This window comes from Onychostruthus taczanowskii, unplaced genomic scaffold (assembly GCF_017590055.1).
Source record: "Onychostruthus taczanowskii isolate IOZ18803 unplaced genomic scaffold, ASM1759005v1 scaffold63, whole genome shotgun sequence".
In the NCBI taxonomy this organism is placed as follows: Eukaryota; Metazoa; Chordata; class Aves; order Passeriformes; family Passeridae; genus Onychostruthus; species Onychostruthus taczanowskii.
In genome coordinates, this window is record NW_024504012.1 from 2,780,139 (window position 1) to 2,799,510 (window position 19,372).

The 19,372-nt window shown below is 43.6% G+C and overlaps 1 protein-coding gene across 1 annotated transcript; it reads left to right on the forward strand.

The window, feature by feature from the left end:
• Window positions 1-541: 541 nt before the first annotated feature.
• Window positions 542-11,606, forward strand: NUF2 (NUF2 component of NDC80 kinetochore complex). The gene is made up of 13 exons (XM_041420108.1): window positions 542-664; window positions 1,517-1,591; window positions 2,484-2,560; window positions 2,709-2,770; window positions 3,634-3,731; window positions 4,184-4,257; window positions 5,441-5,537; window positions 6,487-6,549; window positions 7,213-7,350; window positions 8,245-8,385; window positions 9,174-9,349; window positions 10,754-10,889; window positions 11,115-11,606. Exons 1-13 carry the CDS (start codon window positions 542-544, stop codon window positions 11,262-11,264), a joined length of 1,410 nt encoding a protein of 469 aa, XP_041276042.1. The 3' UTR covers window positions 11,265-11,606.
• Window positions 11,607-19,372: the final 7,766 nt, after the last annotated feature.

The following is a 19,372-nucleotide window of genomic DNA, read 5'->3' on the forward strand; positions in this document are numbered from 1 at the left end:
AAACTGAAAGAGGGCAGGTTTGGAGTGGATATTAGGGAAAAATTCTCCCCTGGGAAGGTGATGAGGCACAGGGTGCCCAGATAAGCTGTGGCTGCCTGGAAGTGTTCAAGGCTAGGTTGGACAGGGCTTGGAGCAACCTGGGATAGTCGAAGGTTCCTGCTCATATCAGACGGAAAACTAGGTGAACATTAACGCTCCTTCCAGGAATTTTATGACTCCTCCAGAGGCCGTGACCGCCCCGCCCGACAGAACCGGAGGGACGCGGCCGTCTCACCCCGCCCTTCCCCTCACGGCCAACGGCCGCGGCGGGGCGGGGCCGGCAAAACCACGCCCACTCGCGACAGCGCGGCCGCTGATAGGTTGGGAGAGGGCGGGAACGCGCTAAGCCCCGCCTCCTAATGACGATACGATCTCTGATAGGTCAGTGCGGGTGCGGGGGCGGGGAGCGGCGGATTCAAGCAGCGGGCGCGCAGCGGTGCCGCCGTTGTGTCACTGCCGCGTCCCCGCCATCGCCGTGTCCTCAGCACGTCCCGCCGCCGCCATGGAGACCATGACCTTCCCCCGCTACAGCCCCGACGACATCATCAGCTACCTCCGCTCGCACATCCTGGAGGGCGCCGAAGCCCGCAACCTGGTCAAGGGCGACGTGTTCGGCAACCCCAGGGTGCGTGAGGGGGGCGCGGGGCGGCTCCGCGGCCCGCTGGCTGCCGTGTGGGACGGAGCCGCTGGCCCGGTGACCGCGGGGTTGGGTGGAACGGGCTCGGAGCGGTCTCGGGGCGCTCCTCGGGCCTCGCCGGGAAGCGCCGTGGTGTCGCCAGCGGCACACGGCCTGCCTTCCCCGGTTCTGCGGGAACTCGGTAAAAATAGCCACGGCGTCTAGCTCCAGCATCTTGCCGGATCCATTCAGTGCTTTTAAACCCTTCCCTGCTCCACCCGCTTTCATCACCCTGAGCATTTAGTGTTAGCGAGTGAAGAAAAGCGGCTGTAAAGAGGAGTTGATGCCTCCGAGTGATTCCTGGTGCTGTTGCTTCGTTTTGAGCTGCGGTGAGAGGGGTCTGGCCCTGCTTGTGTAGATGGTTTTTAAGAAGCAAAATTGATCATGGGTTAGTGCTATAAATGAAAAATTGTTTGGCTTGTAAGTGATTTTTTTTCATCTTCATTTTAATAATCTAATGAAGGGCACTCGTTGCTACAGGATTATCATTTCTGTGACCTTTTTTAGGTTTTTGGCATTGCTTGGTTTGGAAATTGCTCAGCAAGCAGCAGTGTAATGAAAACCAATGCCTGGCATACACATTCAGGGCTGTAATTGCCCAAGCTGACTGCTGCACCTTGAAACCGAATTATCAACAAATAATGCTTGAACTGAAAAATGTTAAGAGTGAAACTCTGTTGTCTTGGTTGGTCAGTGAATTCAGCCTTCATGTGTTAAAAGCTGAATGCTTTCATGGCCTGGCCTGGGAGCTCTGAGTAATCAAACTTAGGGAATCCTGACTCATGTCCTCTGTTCCTGCAGCTTGACGTTTTACACCTGATTTACCTGAGAATCCTGCAGAAAGTGTGTGGGATCCGACTGGAGCACGCCTACATGGTAGGGCTGCCTGTGCCAGGGGTGATGGGATGTGAAAGGAAAAGAATACTGGCTTTACCTGTTCTTTGGGATGCTGAGGGTGCCAGAAATGTCTGTAAGGTCCAGGAGGGAGTGGACAAGCTTTTGGAGGGATACCATGCCTTGAAAATCCATACTGGACTCCTGCCTTTGGCCATGGCTGGAGGAGGTTGGGCTGACCTGGAAGGAATGTAAATGTTGCTTTTGATACTTGATCATCTCCGCTCCTTCATTAACTGAGGGGAAAGTGAGGAGAGGCTGATGCCCAAAGTTAATTTACCTACTGTCTCTGTTAGGCAAGAACTGATTCTTGAAAATGACAGTAAATGGTTTTGCCTCATGGCTTTTCTGGATAAACTGAAAAGGAAGAGTATTATGTGCACAAGGTACCTCTGTTCTTCCCAGGCAGTACCAGCACCTGCCATGCTGTGCTGTGAGGTTTAAAATGTCAGAGAAAGGAGACAGTGTGCCACTGCATTCTCCTCCTGACTTCTTCATGAAGCAGCTGAGTGTGTCAGTTTTGGGGTGTTTAAAGAAGGAGCTTCTTGCTGGTAGCTGTATAATGTTGTGCTGCACAAGTTATGAACAAATTAAAACAGAGTTTGGATTCAGTTCCAGAGTTTGTAATGTTGCTGCTTTAGTTATTATTGTATTTTTTTGTCTTTTCCAGCCAAAGTTGACCCTTAAAATTGTTGACCCCTTGTTGACATTTTTCAGCCTTTAACATGCTTTCCCTCTGGATGGGAAGATCATCCTCAGTGTTCTTAATCTATGGGAATTATTTTATGCTGTGGAAAAAGCTGTATAATTTTTGTTTTAAGTATTCTCTACTTATGCACTGACTCTCTTTTTTTTTACTCTTTTTACTCTTTAGATGCCCCTCAACGTTGACATAATGTACCCACAGATCCATGAAGGCTTTCTGCCTGTCTGTAACTTGTATATTCACATGTAAGTAGAAGATGCTTGCCTTGTGCTTGCTCTGGGATGAGAGGCCAAGATCTATTTTGTAGCAAATGGGTACAGGACAAGAACAGAGCCTTGCCACAGAACCTGAGTCAGCCACTGCAGCTGAGGCTGTGTTTTGTTCTCCTTGCAGGGAGCGCTTGCTGCCCATGTGCCGGATCAGTGACTTCCAAATCGCTGATGTTTTAAACCCAAGTAAGCAAGTGCCTTGTAATCCTTGTGTTTCCTGGGTGCTGCTTGCTGTTCCAGGTGCTTTTTCTCCTTGGGCCTAGCCAGATGGGCATCTAGTGTGGAGAAGTGTCCTTCTGGCTGCTCTTCTGACCCTTAAACAAGCTGGTTCTAGTGGACAGCTCTTGTTCCTTGTGTGGGCTGGTGCAGGTCAGTAACTGAGGACAGCTTTGAATGCTGTGAATCTCTTGAACTGCTGGTCTGGAGGTGAACTCTGACATGCTTATAACAGTGTAATAATAGATGGGGATGAAAATTACCCTGACAGCTCTGGAATGCTTTAGGATTTCTCATCTCTGTGCTCCACTACTTTCAATACCAATTGTGATTCTGCCACAACACAGACAACTTGGAAAATGCTGCTCTGAAGAAATCTTTCACTTCTGGACCTGTCTTGTCTAAATTCAAAGCTTTTGTAATCATCTTTCAGAAAGTTTTCTTGGAATAAAGACAGAAAGTCCCTGCAGTTCAAATTGCTGCCTTCAGTTTGGCTGATAGCTACAGAAAGGTTCTCTCTTCAGAGCTGTAGTTCAAGACTGACACTCTTTCTCCCTGGCTGCTGTTTGAATGGGAGGCTGTGTGTTAACAGCCTTTTCTCCCAGGTGCCATTATTCATTTGTTAAATTACACAGAATTACTAAGTGTTGGTAACCAGCTTGGTGCTGGATTTTGTGTAGTCTGAAATCTTTGCAAGCTGAGTGGGGGAAGAACTAATTTGGACTGTGGTTTGTAATTTCTGTCTCCTTGAATTACACTTGGCCCAACTTTTTTGAAGCAATTGCAATGCTTTTGGAAACCAGCTCAGTGAGCTCTTGCAATTCCTGTTTCAGAGACCAAGAGGACTGTTCGCTTCTTGAGTGGCATCCTCAACTTTGTGAACTTCAGGGAATTCCGGCGTGAGGTCTACCTGGAGCTGCAACAGAGCTATGTAAGATTAGGTGCTGATTTCTTCCAGATGCCTATAAAAGTTTAACTGATATTAACCTAAAACTAAGAGCATGAAGATTGCAGTTTAACATCAGGTTTATGTAACACGTTGGGGTGTTCAATGTCACCAAGCAATTCAGGAAAGTACTGATTATTACTTAGGATATTACTGAAAGGTGTTTGGGGTTTTTTGTGGGTTTTTTTTTTTTGTTTTTTTTTTTTTTTCCCCAATAACTTATTGGGTACTTCAGCCTGGTAAGTGAAGGATTGAGACCTTGTATAATTTTGAGAAAAGTTAGGTGCAAAAGTTGCTTATAGGCAACTTCTGTTCTGAATGTAGTTCATTCCAAAGTAGTTCAGAGATTGTGCATTTCACGTGAAACAACGAGCAAGGCTCTAATAAAAGCCCAGAGAGAAATCACATTTCTCTAAAATTAAATATTTAACTTGCAGAAATTAGCTATGGAGAAAAACCAACACCTGGAGGCTGTGAATCGGGAGGCAGCACTGAAGCTGGAGAAACTGAAGTGAGTGTGAGGAGTCAGCACTGTGAGATGCACTGCTTGCCTTTCCTGCTCAGGCTGGATCAGTGGGCCAGTTGTGTGGGGCTCAACAAGTCTGAGTGCAGAGCCCCATTCTTGGGTCATAATAACTTGGTTCAGTGCTACAAGCTTGGGAAGAGGGGCTGGAATGTGGCCCAGCAGGAGAGGAGCTGGGGGGTGCTGGTTGGCAGCAGCTGAACAAGAGCCAGCAGTGTGGCCAAGGAAGCCAATGGCACTTGTTGGCCTGTATCAAGTGTGGCCAGCAGGACCAGGGCAGTGACCATCCATCCCCCTGTGGCACACCCGGGTGCTGCATCCAGTTCTGGGCCCCTCACTGCAAGTGGGACATTGAGTGTGTCCACAAAAGGGCAGTGGAGCTGGGAAGAGTCTGGAGCACAAGTCTGATGAGAGGGAGCTGAGGGGGTTTATTTCCTGCTGGGAGAGAAAAAAATCCAAAAAGCTTTGCAGTGTATGGCTGCATTGAAGGAATCCTGTATTTCTATGTGGAGAAACTTTTTGCTCTTACTTAGCTTTTAGTGATGTGTCTTTATACCTTCAACAGCTGGAGGAAGCTCATCTTAATAGATGAGTAAAGTTGCCTTCCTTAGTTATTTGACATGTTTGCCACAATCTCTGTTTTTCAGGCCATTTAGCCCTACTGCCTGTGTCTTTGCATCATTAAGTTTTGTTTTTGCTTGTGGATAATAGGATGAAGGAATGGCTGGTTTCCAAAAGAGCTTTCAAAACAAAGTGTTTTTTTTTTCCTGACAGCTGCTCTTGGTGTGTGCTACACAGGGCGTTCCCTAGCTGGGATAGGGCTACACTAATAGAAGCTATTTGTATGACAGGTACTATGCAAATTTCATAAATGAAAGTCACCACCAAAATTGGTAGGAGTGTTGTACTTTCATGCTTTCCTTAACACGATCTTTAAACTTAGTCCTCTATGTTTGTGCCACTTCTTGCCAAAATAGCTCTTTAGAGTATGCTTCAACTGCAAAATCTTACAAGCAAAGGAAAATAAGATATATTCATTTAAGACTGTCTTGCTCTGATTACTGAAGTTACTGGCTGTAAACTCTGTGGAGACAGTGATTGTTTTATTTACTGTACTCTGGCTGGACTATAATGGTGCTGAAACTGCCCAATATCTTTATTTTTCCCTCAGCACAGTCCCAGTTGAACATGAGGCAGAGATCAAGCAGCTCACAGAGAACATTCGGGAGCTGGAGCAGCTGCTGAGGCAGGACTACCGTCGGAAACAAGTAGGACCTTGTTCTGTGTTTCTCTGAAAACCTGCTGTGGCTTCCTCTCTTCTCTTGATTTTATTCCCTTCCCTCTAACTCAGTGGATAAAAGGGACTTTTCTGATTTAAAATAATGGCCGTTTTAGCAAGATGCTGTTGGACCCTTCTTTGTTTCACTGTAAGGAATGTGAAATGTGCTTTAAATCAGATGTGGGGAATACAAAGGTATAGTTGACTCTTTTTTTGAAATGCATTTCTGCAATGGCTTGGGAGATGCACATCACACTTCCAATAGGAACACAGGGATGTTCCTCTTTGTTTTCTATTTGAATTCAAAGAACTGGAACTGGAGGTGAGCCATGGCAAGAAATGAGGCCCAAGAAGGGTCACCCAAGGGAATGCCTGGCAAAAGGAGTAGGGTTAATTGCAGGGGTAACATTTCAGCAGTGGAAACTTGCCTCTCAGGTCTCATAGATAACTCTTTTAGCTTCTTTGGGAGAAAGAAAATAACAATCTATGGTCAGGATGTTTTTGCTTTGTCAAGTCATATCTCTGTTATTAGCATTATTAACCTTGCATTTGACTACTATTTGGGACTTTATATTAAATTATATTTTTCTTTGAAGAACAGAGCCCCTGGCAAAGAAAGTTGTGGGGGTATAATAACTGCCAGGGTCAATGAGAATAGGGATGAATAGAATAGAATAGGGATGGCCAATTTCTTATCCCTATTCCTAGTTACCCACTGCTGGCTGTCTCCCTAGTGCTTCCAGTGGTGTTGGTGACAATATTGTCCTTTCCTGGCTTGGAAGTCTTACATACTGCACTTTTTTCTGGGGGTTATGGCACTCCAAAGGACCCATAAATGAGATTTCTCCTGTGGACAGATCTATGATAGAAGGATAAGGCAGGTAGCAGCTGTAGAGATGCTGGTTGAAAGCTTGGTGCTTTTTTATTTTTTTTTTTAGACAGGTTTGCAAGAAGTGACTTCTCAAAAGAAGACAGATATTGCTGAGAGAACCCAAAAACTGGTGAGTACACCTCTGTGTGGCTGCTGGCTGCAGATCAACTGAGAGATCATCTCTCTTTTTAGGATCAGATTATTTTTGGAACTAAGTCACTAGAAATCTGGACCTCTGAGGTGCTGTGGCTTTATCTTGCATGCATAGAGTGGGCTAGTGAGGCAGAACAGGAGTTTTTGAACTTGTTGCTCACCTCCCAGGGTGATAGAGCTGGCTCTGGAATGCTGCAGTCACTGCCTCAGTATCCCTAGGTCAGGAGTTCTGAGAGAGAGAGCTTTTGGCAATATGCCAGGTTGGATGGGACTTGGAGCAGCCTGGTCTGGTGGGAGGTGTCCCTGCCCATGGCAGGGGGTTGGAATTGAGATGATCTTTGAGATCTTTTCCAACCCAAACCATTCTAGGATTAGCTGGCAGGCTCTTGGTGGAAAATACCAGTTAACTGCTGTTCTTCTGCACCCCTGTAAGCAAATGTGGGAAGCAAAATAGGCTGTTGATTGCTTTGATTTGGAATGTTAATGCTGTTTAGAGGAATTTATTTTTAGAACTTCCTAATGAGGAATGACTACACACCAAAGAACCTGCCTTGGTCACAAGACCATGGCAAAACTTGCTACACAATTTCTCTTTGTTCACCTAATCACTAATATTGGAAGTGTTTGTGTCATTAACTAGAATGAGTGTAAAGTGTCTCTGGCTACCTTGAAAGAAGAACAAGAGCAGCTGAAATCCAAAATTGTGGAGAGTCCAGAAGAACGGAAAAGTTACAACGAGATGATGAAAGAGACTATTAAGAAATTGAAAAGATCTAAGGTGAGGTTTTCCTCTGTCCACACAAGGAGGTGTTCAGAAAAAGTGTATTTTACTGGACTGCCATTATCTAGAACTGCTTCTTGAGTGATGGTGAAACACCAGCAGGACAGTGGTTAGTCTGAAATGAAATCACAGCCTCAGAAAATTGAAGATTTGTGGTAGAGGTGGTGGTTTATTTTTGATGGGTGGTTTCTTTTTGATGGGCTGGTTTTCCCTTTTGAAAAGCAAGATTGTAGTCACTTGTAAAGCCAGGTGTTGAACTCTTGAATCTATACCTGTTTGGCTGTTTGCTCTGCAGAGGAGACAATATTTTGTCAGCTCCCAAATATCTTTGGATTTAGAACATGTGCTTCATAGTGCTTCTGTTGTCATTCACTGTTTCTGGAATTGATGGCTGTCTTCACTAATGTGCTGAACACTGAGTTCCCTCCCAGCTTTCTGGTTTGGGTTTTTTTTCCCATTATAATATCTATGCATTTTTGTGCTTTGAGATTGCTCATGCTTCAGTGGTTTGCACTTTGCCTCTGAAGGTTATTTTTGTTCTAAAGGTGTAAACTCAATTGCTGTAATTTCAGGTACAAAGCTTTACATAACTCTGATTTTACCAGTGTAGAATTTCTTCACTGCACAGCTTTTTATTCTGAAAGCTTGGAAAAAGCTGATTACTGATCAATTCAGTGTAAAACACTTGTATGTCACCTTTATTTCTGTGCTTCCAAATAAATGCCTCTCTTATTATTTTTTTTACAAAGTGAAGAGCTCATTTCACTGCCTCTTAAATATTACTTCTAGTGTCTTGTAACATGGAGGAGAGGGCTCAAAGTTCAATATGCTTTAATTCTATATAAATGAACTCTAAAGCTGTTTCTTGATACTCTTTTTCTCTCTTTAAAGCAAGAAGTTACTGAGAAATATGAAGGTTATAGAGATGTAGTTGAGGTTCTGCCATCGTGCCAAGTGGAATTGCAGTTATACCAAAAGAAGATGGAAATACAGGGAGAAAATGTGGAGAGACTGGCCAGTGTATCATCAGAGGTCTGTATTACCCAAATTATATCCTGTTAGGGAGAATTTGATGTCTAAGCAATGTTCCCCTCCTTCCTTTTCACTGTACAGAATGGCGTTTTGAAGTTTCCAAATTATTTCTTAAAAATGTCAGTGAAACATTGCTGCTGCTTTGCTGGGTGGCACTAGCTAATGTACTATGCACTAGCTATTGACCACTTTGAATAGTCAAGGCCTTTGTTGCCATAGAAACCTGACCTAAAATAGTTGGAGCTGTCTTGGGGTTGTTGGTAGGAAATGATGGGAAAAGAAAAGTGAAATCGAGTTTCTTCTGCCTTGAGAGTGGAAACTAAGAATAAAAAATTGTTACTTCAGGAAGAGTCACGCCTTAAGTGCCTTTAAATTTATTAATATTACTAAGCCAGACATTCTCTGATGAAATGTTTGTCACAATACAGTCCCTTGCTATTTGCCACTAGGTTTTGGGAGAATGCAGTTGTTAGGAGCAATTGAAAAACGGTGTGGAGTCTTTTTGGGTATTTGTGTGGCATATGTTCAAATGAGGCTTGGCAAAAACCTATAGCAGAAGTCACAGTCACTTCTGAAAGTCATCCTGAGGGAGGGTGTCTTGTCCATTTGGATGTATTTATAATCAGAGAAAGAGCAGGGAACTGGGATAAGGAGTTGGCAATCAAACCTTCAAAAAGCAGGCAGCTAATTGTCATCTTAGCACATTTACAGGCTCTGCTGTCTTGATAATTTCCCACCCCCACTTAATTTATTTCTATTTCATTTATTTCTATACTTCTGTACTCTAGGCCAGAAATCTGGAGGACCAACTTGAGAGTGCTCAGGTAGAGCTGAAAAAGGCCAAGACAGATGAAATGTCCCTGAAGAGAGTGGTCACTGCAAAACACGAGAAGCTTGCTACAGCTGAGATCCAGCTCCAAAAGATGCGTGAAGATATTGAGCAGCACAAGTGCACTGTGCTCGAGTATGGAGGAGTTGATGCTTCTGCCTGATGCTGCTTTATGTCTTTGTTATGTGCTGCCAAAGTCCATGTCTGCTACAAACACACAGCTTAGCACTGAGGGGAAAATGAGCAGTGTGGGACAGCTCTGTATGAAGACCAGTAATGCTGCAGGCAGGGATTTGGGGGTCTCAAATCAATAATTGCAATGTGACTTGACAGCAATTCTTTTATTGGAGCACTAATTTAATTTATAATGCTTATTCTTGATTCTTTTATCTTCTTAAAGAGAATGTCACATTGGGATAATTTTCCAACTTATCAGACTTCAACAAAGCCCCATTTGCCTTTCATGAATTTTTCATAATTTCCCTTGCCACTTTTGCTCATTATCAAAGATGTTCAAGACCCATGGGGAAATGGGGCTCGCATCTCAGAGGAGCATTATCCTGACATGATGCTTCTAAAACAAAAGGAAAAGTGTCATTTGATCAAAGCCTCTCAGCCCCTCTTCCTTCCTCCCATATGCTGAAGGCAGCACCAAACTGCAGCCCTGGAAGGTCCTGGCTTCACTGTGAGCTTAGTGCTGAACTGTTAGGGAGAAAATTGATTTTTAAACAATTTTCATCTACACAGATAGAGAGGAAAGGGAATGTGGAACATTATTGGCTGTGGTGGAAGGGAGCTGCTTGCACATGGCTGAGAGTCAAGTAAGATTTAGCCATGCTTGAGGTTTGTGTGGTGTGCAGAATGGCACTTAGTGTATTGTACCAGCTAAAGGAGATTATGTGGGAGGAAAACAGCTTGGGCATTGGGAGGGATTTCTGGACAGAAAGGTGATTAGACCTTGGAATGGGCTGCCCAGGGTGGTGTGGAGTCACTGCTCTGGAGGTGTTCAAGGAGAAACCAAGTGCCATGGTCAAAGTGACAAGGGGGTGTTCATAACTTGATCTCAGAGGTCTTTTCCAACTGAAATGATTCTGTGAAAAGTAGCTTTTAATTTAGCAATGAAAACAACATAATCTTACTCTCCTTTTCTTCGAAAGTTGCTGCCTATTTCTGTTTTTAATGTGTCAGGTATTTCCCTTGAGTGATAAAATTAAATGCTTTGATAAGCAAGAGGGGAAGGGAGGTAACCTTGGTTGAAGAAAAGAATTTTAGATGGTGAATAAAAAAATATGTCCTGACTGTTCCCTTGAGGTGGAAAGGTGCAACTCCTGCTAAGTATGAGTTTCACTTTTTGTGCCTAAGTTGTTCTGGTTTAAAAATCACATCAATTTCTGAGAAAGTAAATTCTATATAGCATTGCTTCTGGAAGCTGCTGATTTTATGCTCATAAAATGCAAGGTTTGCTCATGGTGGGCTTCAGTTTAATCTGGAATGAGCCAAAAAGCTCAGTACTAACTTTTTTTTTCCTGTCACCTTTAGACATTTTAACGAAGTCCAGGAGAAGAGGGGTGCTGTGTATGACAAAGTTATGGCCATTCGCAAGGAAATCAAACAGAAAAAGGGCAAAATTGAGCAGCTGAAGGATGATGCTGAAGAAAAAGCAACAAAAGCCAAGGTGAGGGGTTTTTTTTACCCCCAAAATGTTCTTACATTCCTGTTGTAGTGTGGACAGTGCAGTGATTCTCTAAGTGATTCCCTGTTTTCTGTAAATGCTGCTTCTTAAGCTATGGATGAGATACCCCTGTAATCATTTGAGTCCACTCACTTGACATTGGTGCTTGACAAAGATTTAACTTTGCTGATGGAATTTTTTTTTCCCTTCTTTATTTTCTCTTTCCAGGAAATACACCTAATTTTGAAGGCTGTATTGGACAAGTGTCATGAATCTCTCCTTAAGGCAGTAAAGACTTCTGCAGCCTCAAGAGCAGAAAAAATTGATGAAATAAGGGAAGGGCTGCTCAGCATTCAATCTTCTGTAAATGCTTCTTAAGCTTGTCTGAACTTGTGTTCTACTTTTCATTGTGTTCGTGCTCAACTCAAGAGCTTCTGCTGTGCAGGGGAGGGACAATAATTCCAGGCAAATCCACCTTTCTCCAAAACCATGTCAGACCACGTTTGGCTTTCCAGGCTGATCCTGATGTCATGAGCTTGCTGATGTGGATAAGAAAACACTCAGTTTCTGGTGTTTCAATCTGCACCTGGTTTTAGTGGTGATATTGCAAGTCTTGCTATCACCAAACTGCTCAACATTTTAGACAGAACCCTGCACTTGTAGAAACTGTTCTGCAAATTTTGATCTGGGAACACCTGGTGCCTTGGTCTGGCTTGAATGTTCAAGATAAGTCAGTAACAGGTGATGCTCCACCACCATTATTCAATTAAGATGAAATCCTGACAAAAGTTGCATCTATCTAAATGCCAGGTTGCTCTCATCATAAATATTTCTAACTGTAAATACTCAGAAATACCATTTTAATATCATTTTAGTTAACAGTACACTCCCTGTCAATGCTTGAACTCATTGTGCCTGCTTTGTGGGGTATTGAACCTTCATCTGTGTTCATCAGTCTGTGTCAGGATGCTATTAAATGTAGATTGATGTTTTGTACCTTAACTTGAGAGTGGTTTTCATTATTTGGAAAAAATAAAATGAATTTTTACACTGGTTGATATAAAGATATTTAAACCATTTTGTCTTGGGTCTTTCCACTTCCCTAACTGACTTGGCATAAGGTTTCAGTTGAAAAACGTTGCTGTGCACATTTGTAGGAATGTGTGCTATGAGCAGTCTTTTGTGATGAAGGAAGGAGGATGATTCAAGCCATCTTTCAAATTTTAATTCTTCATCTTTTACCAGCTAGCAAGTCAGCTAGGAAGAGCAGCTTCTTGTTCCTTCTAGAGCTCTTAAGAAGGCATCAGACCCTTCTAAAGTTTTGCTTTAAGCTTTTTTTTTTCTTTTCACTGTAACAGAATTGTTGAAGTTGAAAAAGCCCTCCAAGATGAAGTGCAGCCATTAACCCAGCACTGCCCCCTCCACCACTAAGCCCTTGTCCCCAAGTGCCACCAGTGCTCTTTGAAATATTGCAGTAGCATTTCCTTCTTTATAAAGACTGGCTGGGGAAAGAGATTCCCAAAAACTTCCAACAGACTGCAGGGGATTATTCCAATCAGCAGGCCAAGATTCTTAGGCTAGAGAGATGATGTTTGTGTATCCCAGTGATGAGGAATTTGCAGGACAAAGAAAAAGCTGGAGTCTGGTTCCTGCTCTCAGAGATTTTGGGTAAAATAAAAGGCTGCAATTCATGAAGAAAGAAAAACTTGATTTCCAGGTTTTTGTATTTCCAACAGGTTCTTGTGCTTTTACTGCTGCTTCTTTGTACCTAGACTACTTACAAATAAAACATAACTAAGGTATGATTTATCTAGAGATCATTGATTCCTAGGTGTGAGTTGATTCCTACTGCTGCTTGTCAAAAACTTCTACCCACCTTGAACCATATGGCAAGGCAGTGGGGGGAGTTCAGTGGGGCCTGGAGAGCAGGGAAAGGAGAAGGGTTTTGCTGAGGAAATACAGCTCCCTTTCCCTCAAGAGGGCAGTGTTAGTCAAAATTTTCTCTTTTTTTTGGTTTTTTATTTTTTTTTCTAATCTGCCTTTGCTACTGTTTAAAAGTGTAGTTTTTTTTTTTTTTTTTTTTCCCTCAAGAGGGCAGTGTTAGTCAAAATTTTCTCTTTTTTTTTGGTTTTGTATTTTTTTTTCTAATCTGCCTTAGCTACTGTTTAAAAGTGTAGTTAATTTTTTTTTTTCTTTTTTTTGCTTGTACTTTAGTGTTTCATATACAACATAAAGCTTGTAGCAAGTTTGCACCATGCTGCTGTGGCTGGCCACACTTGTTTGAAATGAGTGGAGTTATTAACAATCTATCTGGACACAAGTTTTTAAATTCTGCAAGCAGAAAAAATAATAGTGGCTAAGGTGGGGAAATGGGTTAACAAGACACCTTTTAAAGGATGGAAGGAAATCTCTTTATCACTCCTCCCTTGCCTTTACACCAGACCGTGGCTGGAAAGATCTTCAGAGCCGTCTCAAAAGTCAGATTTTGTAGGTTTTAGGTGAGAGTAGGTGAGCCAGGTTTGTATTTTCATATTTTCAGCTGCTGGGGCAGAGGGATGAGCTGGAAGAGGAGCTGGTGTGCTGGCCACTTGGTGGGGATGTTGGCACGGAGAGTGGCCCTGGATTCACGTTCCATTCCTGCCACAGCTCTGCTGAGGAAGCCAAAGGAAAACCTGCTGAATCTTCAGCTTCAGGATAACAGCTTTTCAGCACTCATATATTCTAGGAGCAGTCAGGAGCAGGTAAGCTACAAGTTCAAACTTACTGACATATATTTCCATCTAAAGAGGTGACCCTTGATGCTGCCAAAGTAGGAGCTACTCTGGAGGAAGGAGCCTGCACTTGGGAGTCTGTTCCCTGTTATTTGTGCAGGGGAATTAGGAGGGAGTGTGAAAGGCTCAAGTGTGTGTAAATCACGAGGCTGTGAGGTGCAGAGTAAAGAAATCTGGCAGATAAATGCACCTGTGTCTTGAGGTCTCTTGTAGCTAGGGCACGTTTTGGAAAGATCCTCTTGATGTTTCCATCAGGCTCGTTAAGGCAATCCTTATTATGACACAGTAAAATACATGGCTGGAGATACCTGGAAAATAAGACCAGGGAAAACTTGGAGCTGAACATCCAAATTCTTGTTGCCTGCAAAATTCCCTTTTCTAAAGGAAAAGCTGTTTCTTGAGATGCTGTAAATGGAGAAACTATGTGACAAGGTAAAGTTGCAGTTGCAGGAATTCCCATGTGATTTTTCACTGAAAAGTTTAATTACCATGAGGCTTTTGTCCCTTTTCCCCAGGAAGAAAAGACAGCTCAGGAGCTGAGTTTCTAACAGGCAGCACATTAAAGAGTCCTTACTGCAAAGGGAGGGTCTGGAGGCTGGGACAGTGATATTGGGAAAGGCAATCACTGAAAAATGTACTTGCAAAGAGAAATAGGCATTAGAGGGAAAAAAAAAAAATCAGTGTTTTTGCAAGCTGCAAGCCCACCTGGGGAGGACTGGGAGAGGCCAGTGTTTGTAGAAAATGAACAAACAAAAGGAGGGAAAACCCAGGTTATGTTGGGGTTTCCATAGCAACACAATGCTTTTCCTGGAAAACTCAGATGATGAGATCTAATCTATCTGCTGTTTAACTCTTGCATGCAGAGCCCTTTTCTTGCCTTACCTGTCTCCTCCACAGCACAGTCCCTGCTGATGGGTGTGCTGTCACTCCACCATGGTGGTCTCCATGGGGAATGATGCTCCTGAGCCAAGGCTGCTCCTGTTCTGCTCCAAAGCACACAGAAAAGGAAGAGCTTTGGAGGCAGAGGCACCTTTTGTGTGCAGGGAGGGCTTGCCAGGTGTGCTGATCCTGAGCAGCCTCTGCCTGAGATCTGTGGAAGACTTTCTGTGACTGTCTGGAGAGTTCATCAAAGGTACCTGGCTCTAATTGGTACCTGGTGTTCTGCCTGCTGAAAAGCCCCAGCTGTGGGGAGTGGGAATCCTTGGTGGCAGGGGACTTTCTTGTGGAGGAAGGTGGAAGGGTGGCAGCTTTTTCTTGACAAAAAGGACAATTGGGAGAGCGGGCAGCGCCACAAATGTTCATGAAATGGCTACTGCTCTCAAAAATGTAGAAAGGAGTGTCTGTTTTGGGGAGAGGAGTGGAGAGAGAGGATGTGAGACCCCGTCCTGGTGCAGCAGGGAGGAAATGGATTCTGCTCCCTGCCTTCTGAGCAGGCTCTGTAAGAGGGACTGCCCTTGCAGAGGGGAAATGGGATGGAAGAGGCAGAGTTTTCTCAGTTTCTGGGTTTTTTGTATGGTAAGTAGTTACAAAGAGAGGGTGGTAAGAGAAGGCAGGAATCCCAAAGGATGCTGAGTATGTTGTCATAGAATCAGGGAATGGTTTGGGTTGGAAGGAGCCTAAAAGCTTGTTCCAACACCCCTGCCATGGACAGGGACATCTTCCACTGTCCCAGGGTGCTCCAAGCCCTGTCCAGCCTGGCCTTGGACTCTTCCAGGGATCCAGGGGCAGCCACAGCTTCTCTGGGCACCCTGTGCCAGGGCCTGTCCACCCTCACAGGGAAGAATTTCTTCTGTCTGATGTGTTTTTACAGCCCTGTTAGGGGTCTGGCAGCGACCAACCCCTGCAATATTCAGCAAAAGCAATATTCTGTTTAATTGGTGGGCTTTATGTTTGTTTTTTTTTTCCCCCTCTCTGACTGTTCTGTTATTAACCTGTTATTGCTTATTGAGCCCTGAAGATTTGTGACTAGAAAACCACCATCATTACAATATTTAAAAGAAAACCAATTCAGAGGGGTTCAAAGACCAGTAATCCAGGTATGTGCCAATAAATAGGAAGCAGTGCTTTATTATCTCTTCACAAACCATCCCCTCTCTTTAAACATTTATTATATTCCCTCTGATTTCTCCTGACAGCCACCTGTTCAACTTGTGACCTGTTTGTAAAAATCTGCACACCATCTATCAGAGGGATGCGCTCACTTACAAACTTCTGTTCTGTGGGCATTGAGTAAATTATTTCTTTAAGATCATATGGCAGATCTATAATTAATTAAACCCTCCATGATATTAGTGCAAAATAATTTCGCCTTTCTAAAAAGGTAAATGTAATTTGCCGATCTGGTATTTGGAAGAATGCTTTCCCCAAAATCAATTCCTTTAGTTTCCAGAGAATAGAAATGAGAAGCAATCTCATTTTAATTATATCTCTTTATTGCTAACAAAGGAATGATTTATGCAATTAAATTAACTGGCTAGAAAATTATTCTCAGCTGGGCTGTCCTAATTCTTTGCTTTCTGAATTGCAAGCTCTTACACTTCTCTATGTAGATTAATTTTTCTGATATGCAAACAATGCTCCTTGTGTTCATTTTTAACATTTTTTATTCACAGCTCCCCTTTTCTTAGTGTCAATGACATGAGTAATATTTGTGCACTGCTGGGCTCTGATTCAGGCCTTTTTTTATGCAGAAAGATTGGGGGGAAAAAAAATCTTTTCTTTTGAATCTCATTATTGCAGAGCAAGGTTTTGAAGTTTTCTTATCTATTGCTGAGAAACAGCAGCAGGAACATGGAGGGACTGCAAAGATGTCAAAGGATGCAAACTTTTGAAGGAAAATGTATCAGCACTGAGGAGACAGGTGAATTTCCAGTTGGTGTTAAGAAAGCATTTTTTAATGTATTCCTCTTGTACCTCTGCCTCCTTGCAGCCAGGCAAAAAGCTGAAACACAAGGGGAAAAACAACGAGACAGATTTATGCTGTACACAGACTCAACAGGGAACAAATTTGGGATTTTTTTTTTTTTCTCTTTCTGCCTGGGATTACCTTGCAGCGGCTGGCCAGAATGCAAGCTACAGATATTTGGGCTGAGGGGAAAATTACCATGTAACAACACATTGTGACCATGTGCCAACACAGCCTGACACCCTCTGAATGGGGCATCGGTGTAATGTGCCGCTCGAAAGCAGCAGCGAACATATTGCAGAGCACGTGTTGGCTCTGTCTGAGCTGTCCTGCCCTGTGTCAGTGGAGATGTGTCAGCTGCTCAGGCTTTGCTGTGCTGGCACTCTGTGCTGCTGTCAGATGGCTCTGAGCTGAGAGAAAGGAGATTTGGATTGGATGTTAGGAAGAAATTCTCCCCTCTGAGGGTGGGGAGGCTCTGGCATGGGGTGCCCAGAGAAGCTGTGGCTGGAGCAGCCTGGGATGTGGAAGGTGTCTCCTTGCCATGGATGATCTTTCAGGTCCACTCCCAACCCAAACCTGGCTGTGATTCTATGAAATAAAGTTAAAAAAACCCCAGAGTTTTTGTCCGGGTTGGAATGTGGAAAGGTCTGTGCCCCTGGGATTCTGAAGGCTTGGGAAATTCCAGATAGGAAGGAGCAAGTTGTGATCATTTGGGTGGGACAAGGAGGCATTTTGAGCATCTCTCCTTGGACTGGGGGTCGTCCAAAGGGAATCTTTCCTCTGGGCTGCATGGCTGCTGGCTGGGTAGGGAAGGGGCAGTTGGTGCAATGCCTCCATTGACTGCAGTTGTTCTCCTTGAGGACACCGCTGTAAAATCAGCATAAACTCAATTTGCTTAGCAAGTGGCATCACACTTATTTATTGGAAGAACATTTCTCAAAGAACAGTTGCCCTTGGCTTACTGTCAAGAAGTGATTTTAAAATTTTTTTTTAATTAAAAAAAAATTTCCCCTAGTTCTGCAAATTCCCTGCACTGAGTTCAGTTCTCCTGCACGAATATCTTGGTTCATACCGGAAATAATCCTTTGCAATGCCTCAGGAAGATGCTGTGAGGTGTGAGTTTACCAGCAGTCTGCAGAGAAGGCTTTGAGTTCAATATTATCTATACAGCAGGAATGGTTAGAAATCAATAAGATGAAATTCATGACAAATGCTACCTTTAGGGAGGAAACATCTGATTAAAAAAATGAGAAACAGCTGCCTAGGCAAGCAGTACTGCAGGGAAGGGCTTGGCTTCAGAGTGAATCACAGACAAGTGAGTCAGTGATGTGCCTTTAAACAGAAATCTTGTTCCTGGAAGCATTAATAGGAGTGTCAGGAGCAAGTTGTGGGGTCGGGGGAGAGATATGACTGCTCTGTGCTGCTTGGTGAAGGCTGGCAGAATGTATCCAGCCTTGCAGCCTGCATTTCAAGAGCCAAAAATGGGGAAAGAACTGGGAAATCATGATCTGGGGGATAAGTAATGACAAGCCTTACAGAGGGAGAAAATTAAACTTCACTTGCAGCAGGAGAGAATTAAGCTGATAGCAGGAAAACCTCCACCACAACCTTCAATTCTCACCTATCAGCCCACCTGGAACCCTCTGGATGTGCCCTTTGGTCCCCCAACCCCACCTGCTTTTTTACTCTTAACTCCTGCTGCCTTTTTCATTCTGATTTAGCAGCAAATTCCAGTGGGGGCTGGCACTGAGAGCTGTTCCTGGTGATGGCCAGGGAAAAGGTTTGATTTCTCAGTGCCAGAAATCCTCCAATTCTTTTGGAACAAGCATTGTGTGTGAGGAGCAGCATAAGCAAAAAGATGAACTTGTAGTGGAAGGGAATGAAAGACGAAGAAGACAAATAAACTAAAATAAGAAAAAACTCCAGCAACAAACAACCACAAGGAAAAAAAAAAAAAAAAAACCAAACCAAAACCCAAACCCCGATGAAACCAGAAAATGTCTCCCTTCATGGAGTTGATGATAAGGTGATGCTTCCTTGCCATCTGGGACCTCTAGAGCAGTTTAAATGGTGGGCAGTGTAGGTTGGCAGTGACAATTTCAAGGATCTGCCCTGTTACAGTCTGAATTCTGGACCCCTGTTCTGTTCCTTAACAAAGGAAATAAGAATGAGTTCCCTCCACATCCTCTAATAGAATTAATCACCTCTCCATGGACCATTTCCCAAATGTGCCAGGATTTAATTTCACAGCGAGTGCTATCCAGATGAAAAGCTGCCTTTGCTAACGTGGGGGATCTCTCCTCTGCAAAGTCCATCACTGTTACAGGTGGCTGTTCTCCCTGTGAGCAGATCCCTGTGCCTTGCTTGCTGATTTACCCTGCCAAGGCAGGTGCCTGGGAATGCCCTTCCTCTCTGGGACAAGGTTTGGTGCCTTGTTGTCCTGGGTTGACTATATGATGCTTTTATCCCCAATCGTCTTGTCTTGTTTATACTGAATAATAAGTTTTACACCTTTAAGACTCTCTTCCAGAGAGTAAAAAGGGGAGGGAAGAAGCGCGCAGTTTGTTTTCAGACTCACTCCTCCACATTCCTGCTCCTAGACTGTGTTGTCTGCAAACGTACAGACAGCAAGACAAAGCTCCTCTTTTCCCCTTTTTTTTGCTTTTAGTTAGTTTTAGCTAACTGAAGCAAAGAAGTTCCCTAAACTGTGATTTTTTTTTCCTTTTCTTAGATCTGTTCAAGCCTGCTCTAAACTAAACACCCAAAAAAGCACCAGCAGCTCCACCTGAAGCCCCTTAGCCGGGCCTAAG

Coding starts and splice junctions, on each gene's coding strand:
- NUF2 (XM_041420108.1), top strand. CDS start 542: ATGGAGACCATGACCTTCCCCCGCTACAGCCCCGACGACATCATCAGC. Junction 6,550..7,212: donor CTGAGAGAACCCAAAAACTG/GTGAGTACACCT, acceptor GTCATTAACTAG/AATGAGTGTAAAGTGTCTCT. Junction 10,890..11,114: donor AAAAAGCAACAAAAGCCAAG/GTGAGGGGTTTT, acceptor TTCTCTTTCCAG/GAAATACACCTAATTTTGAA.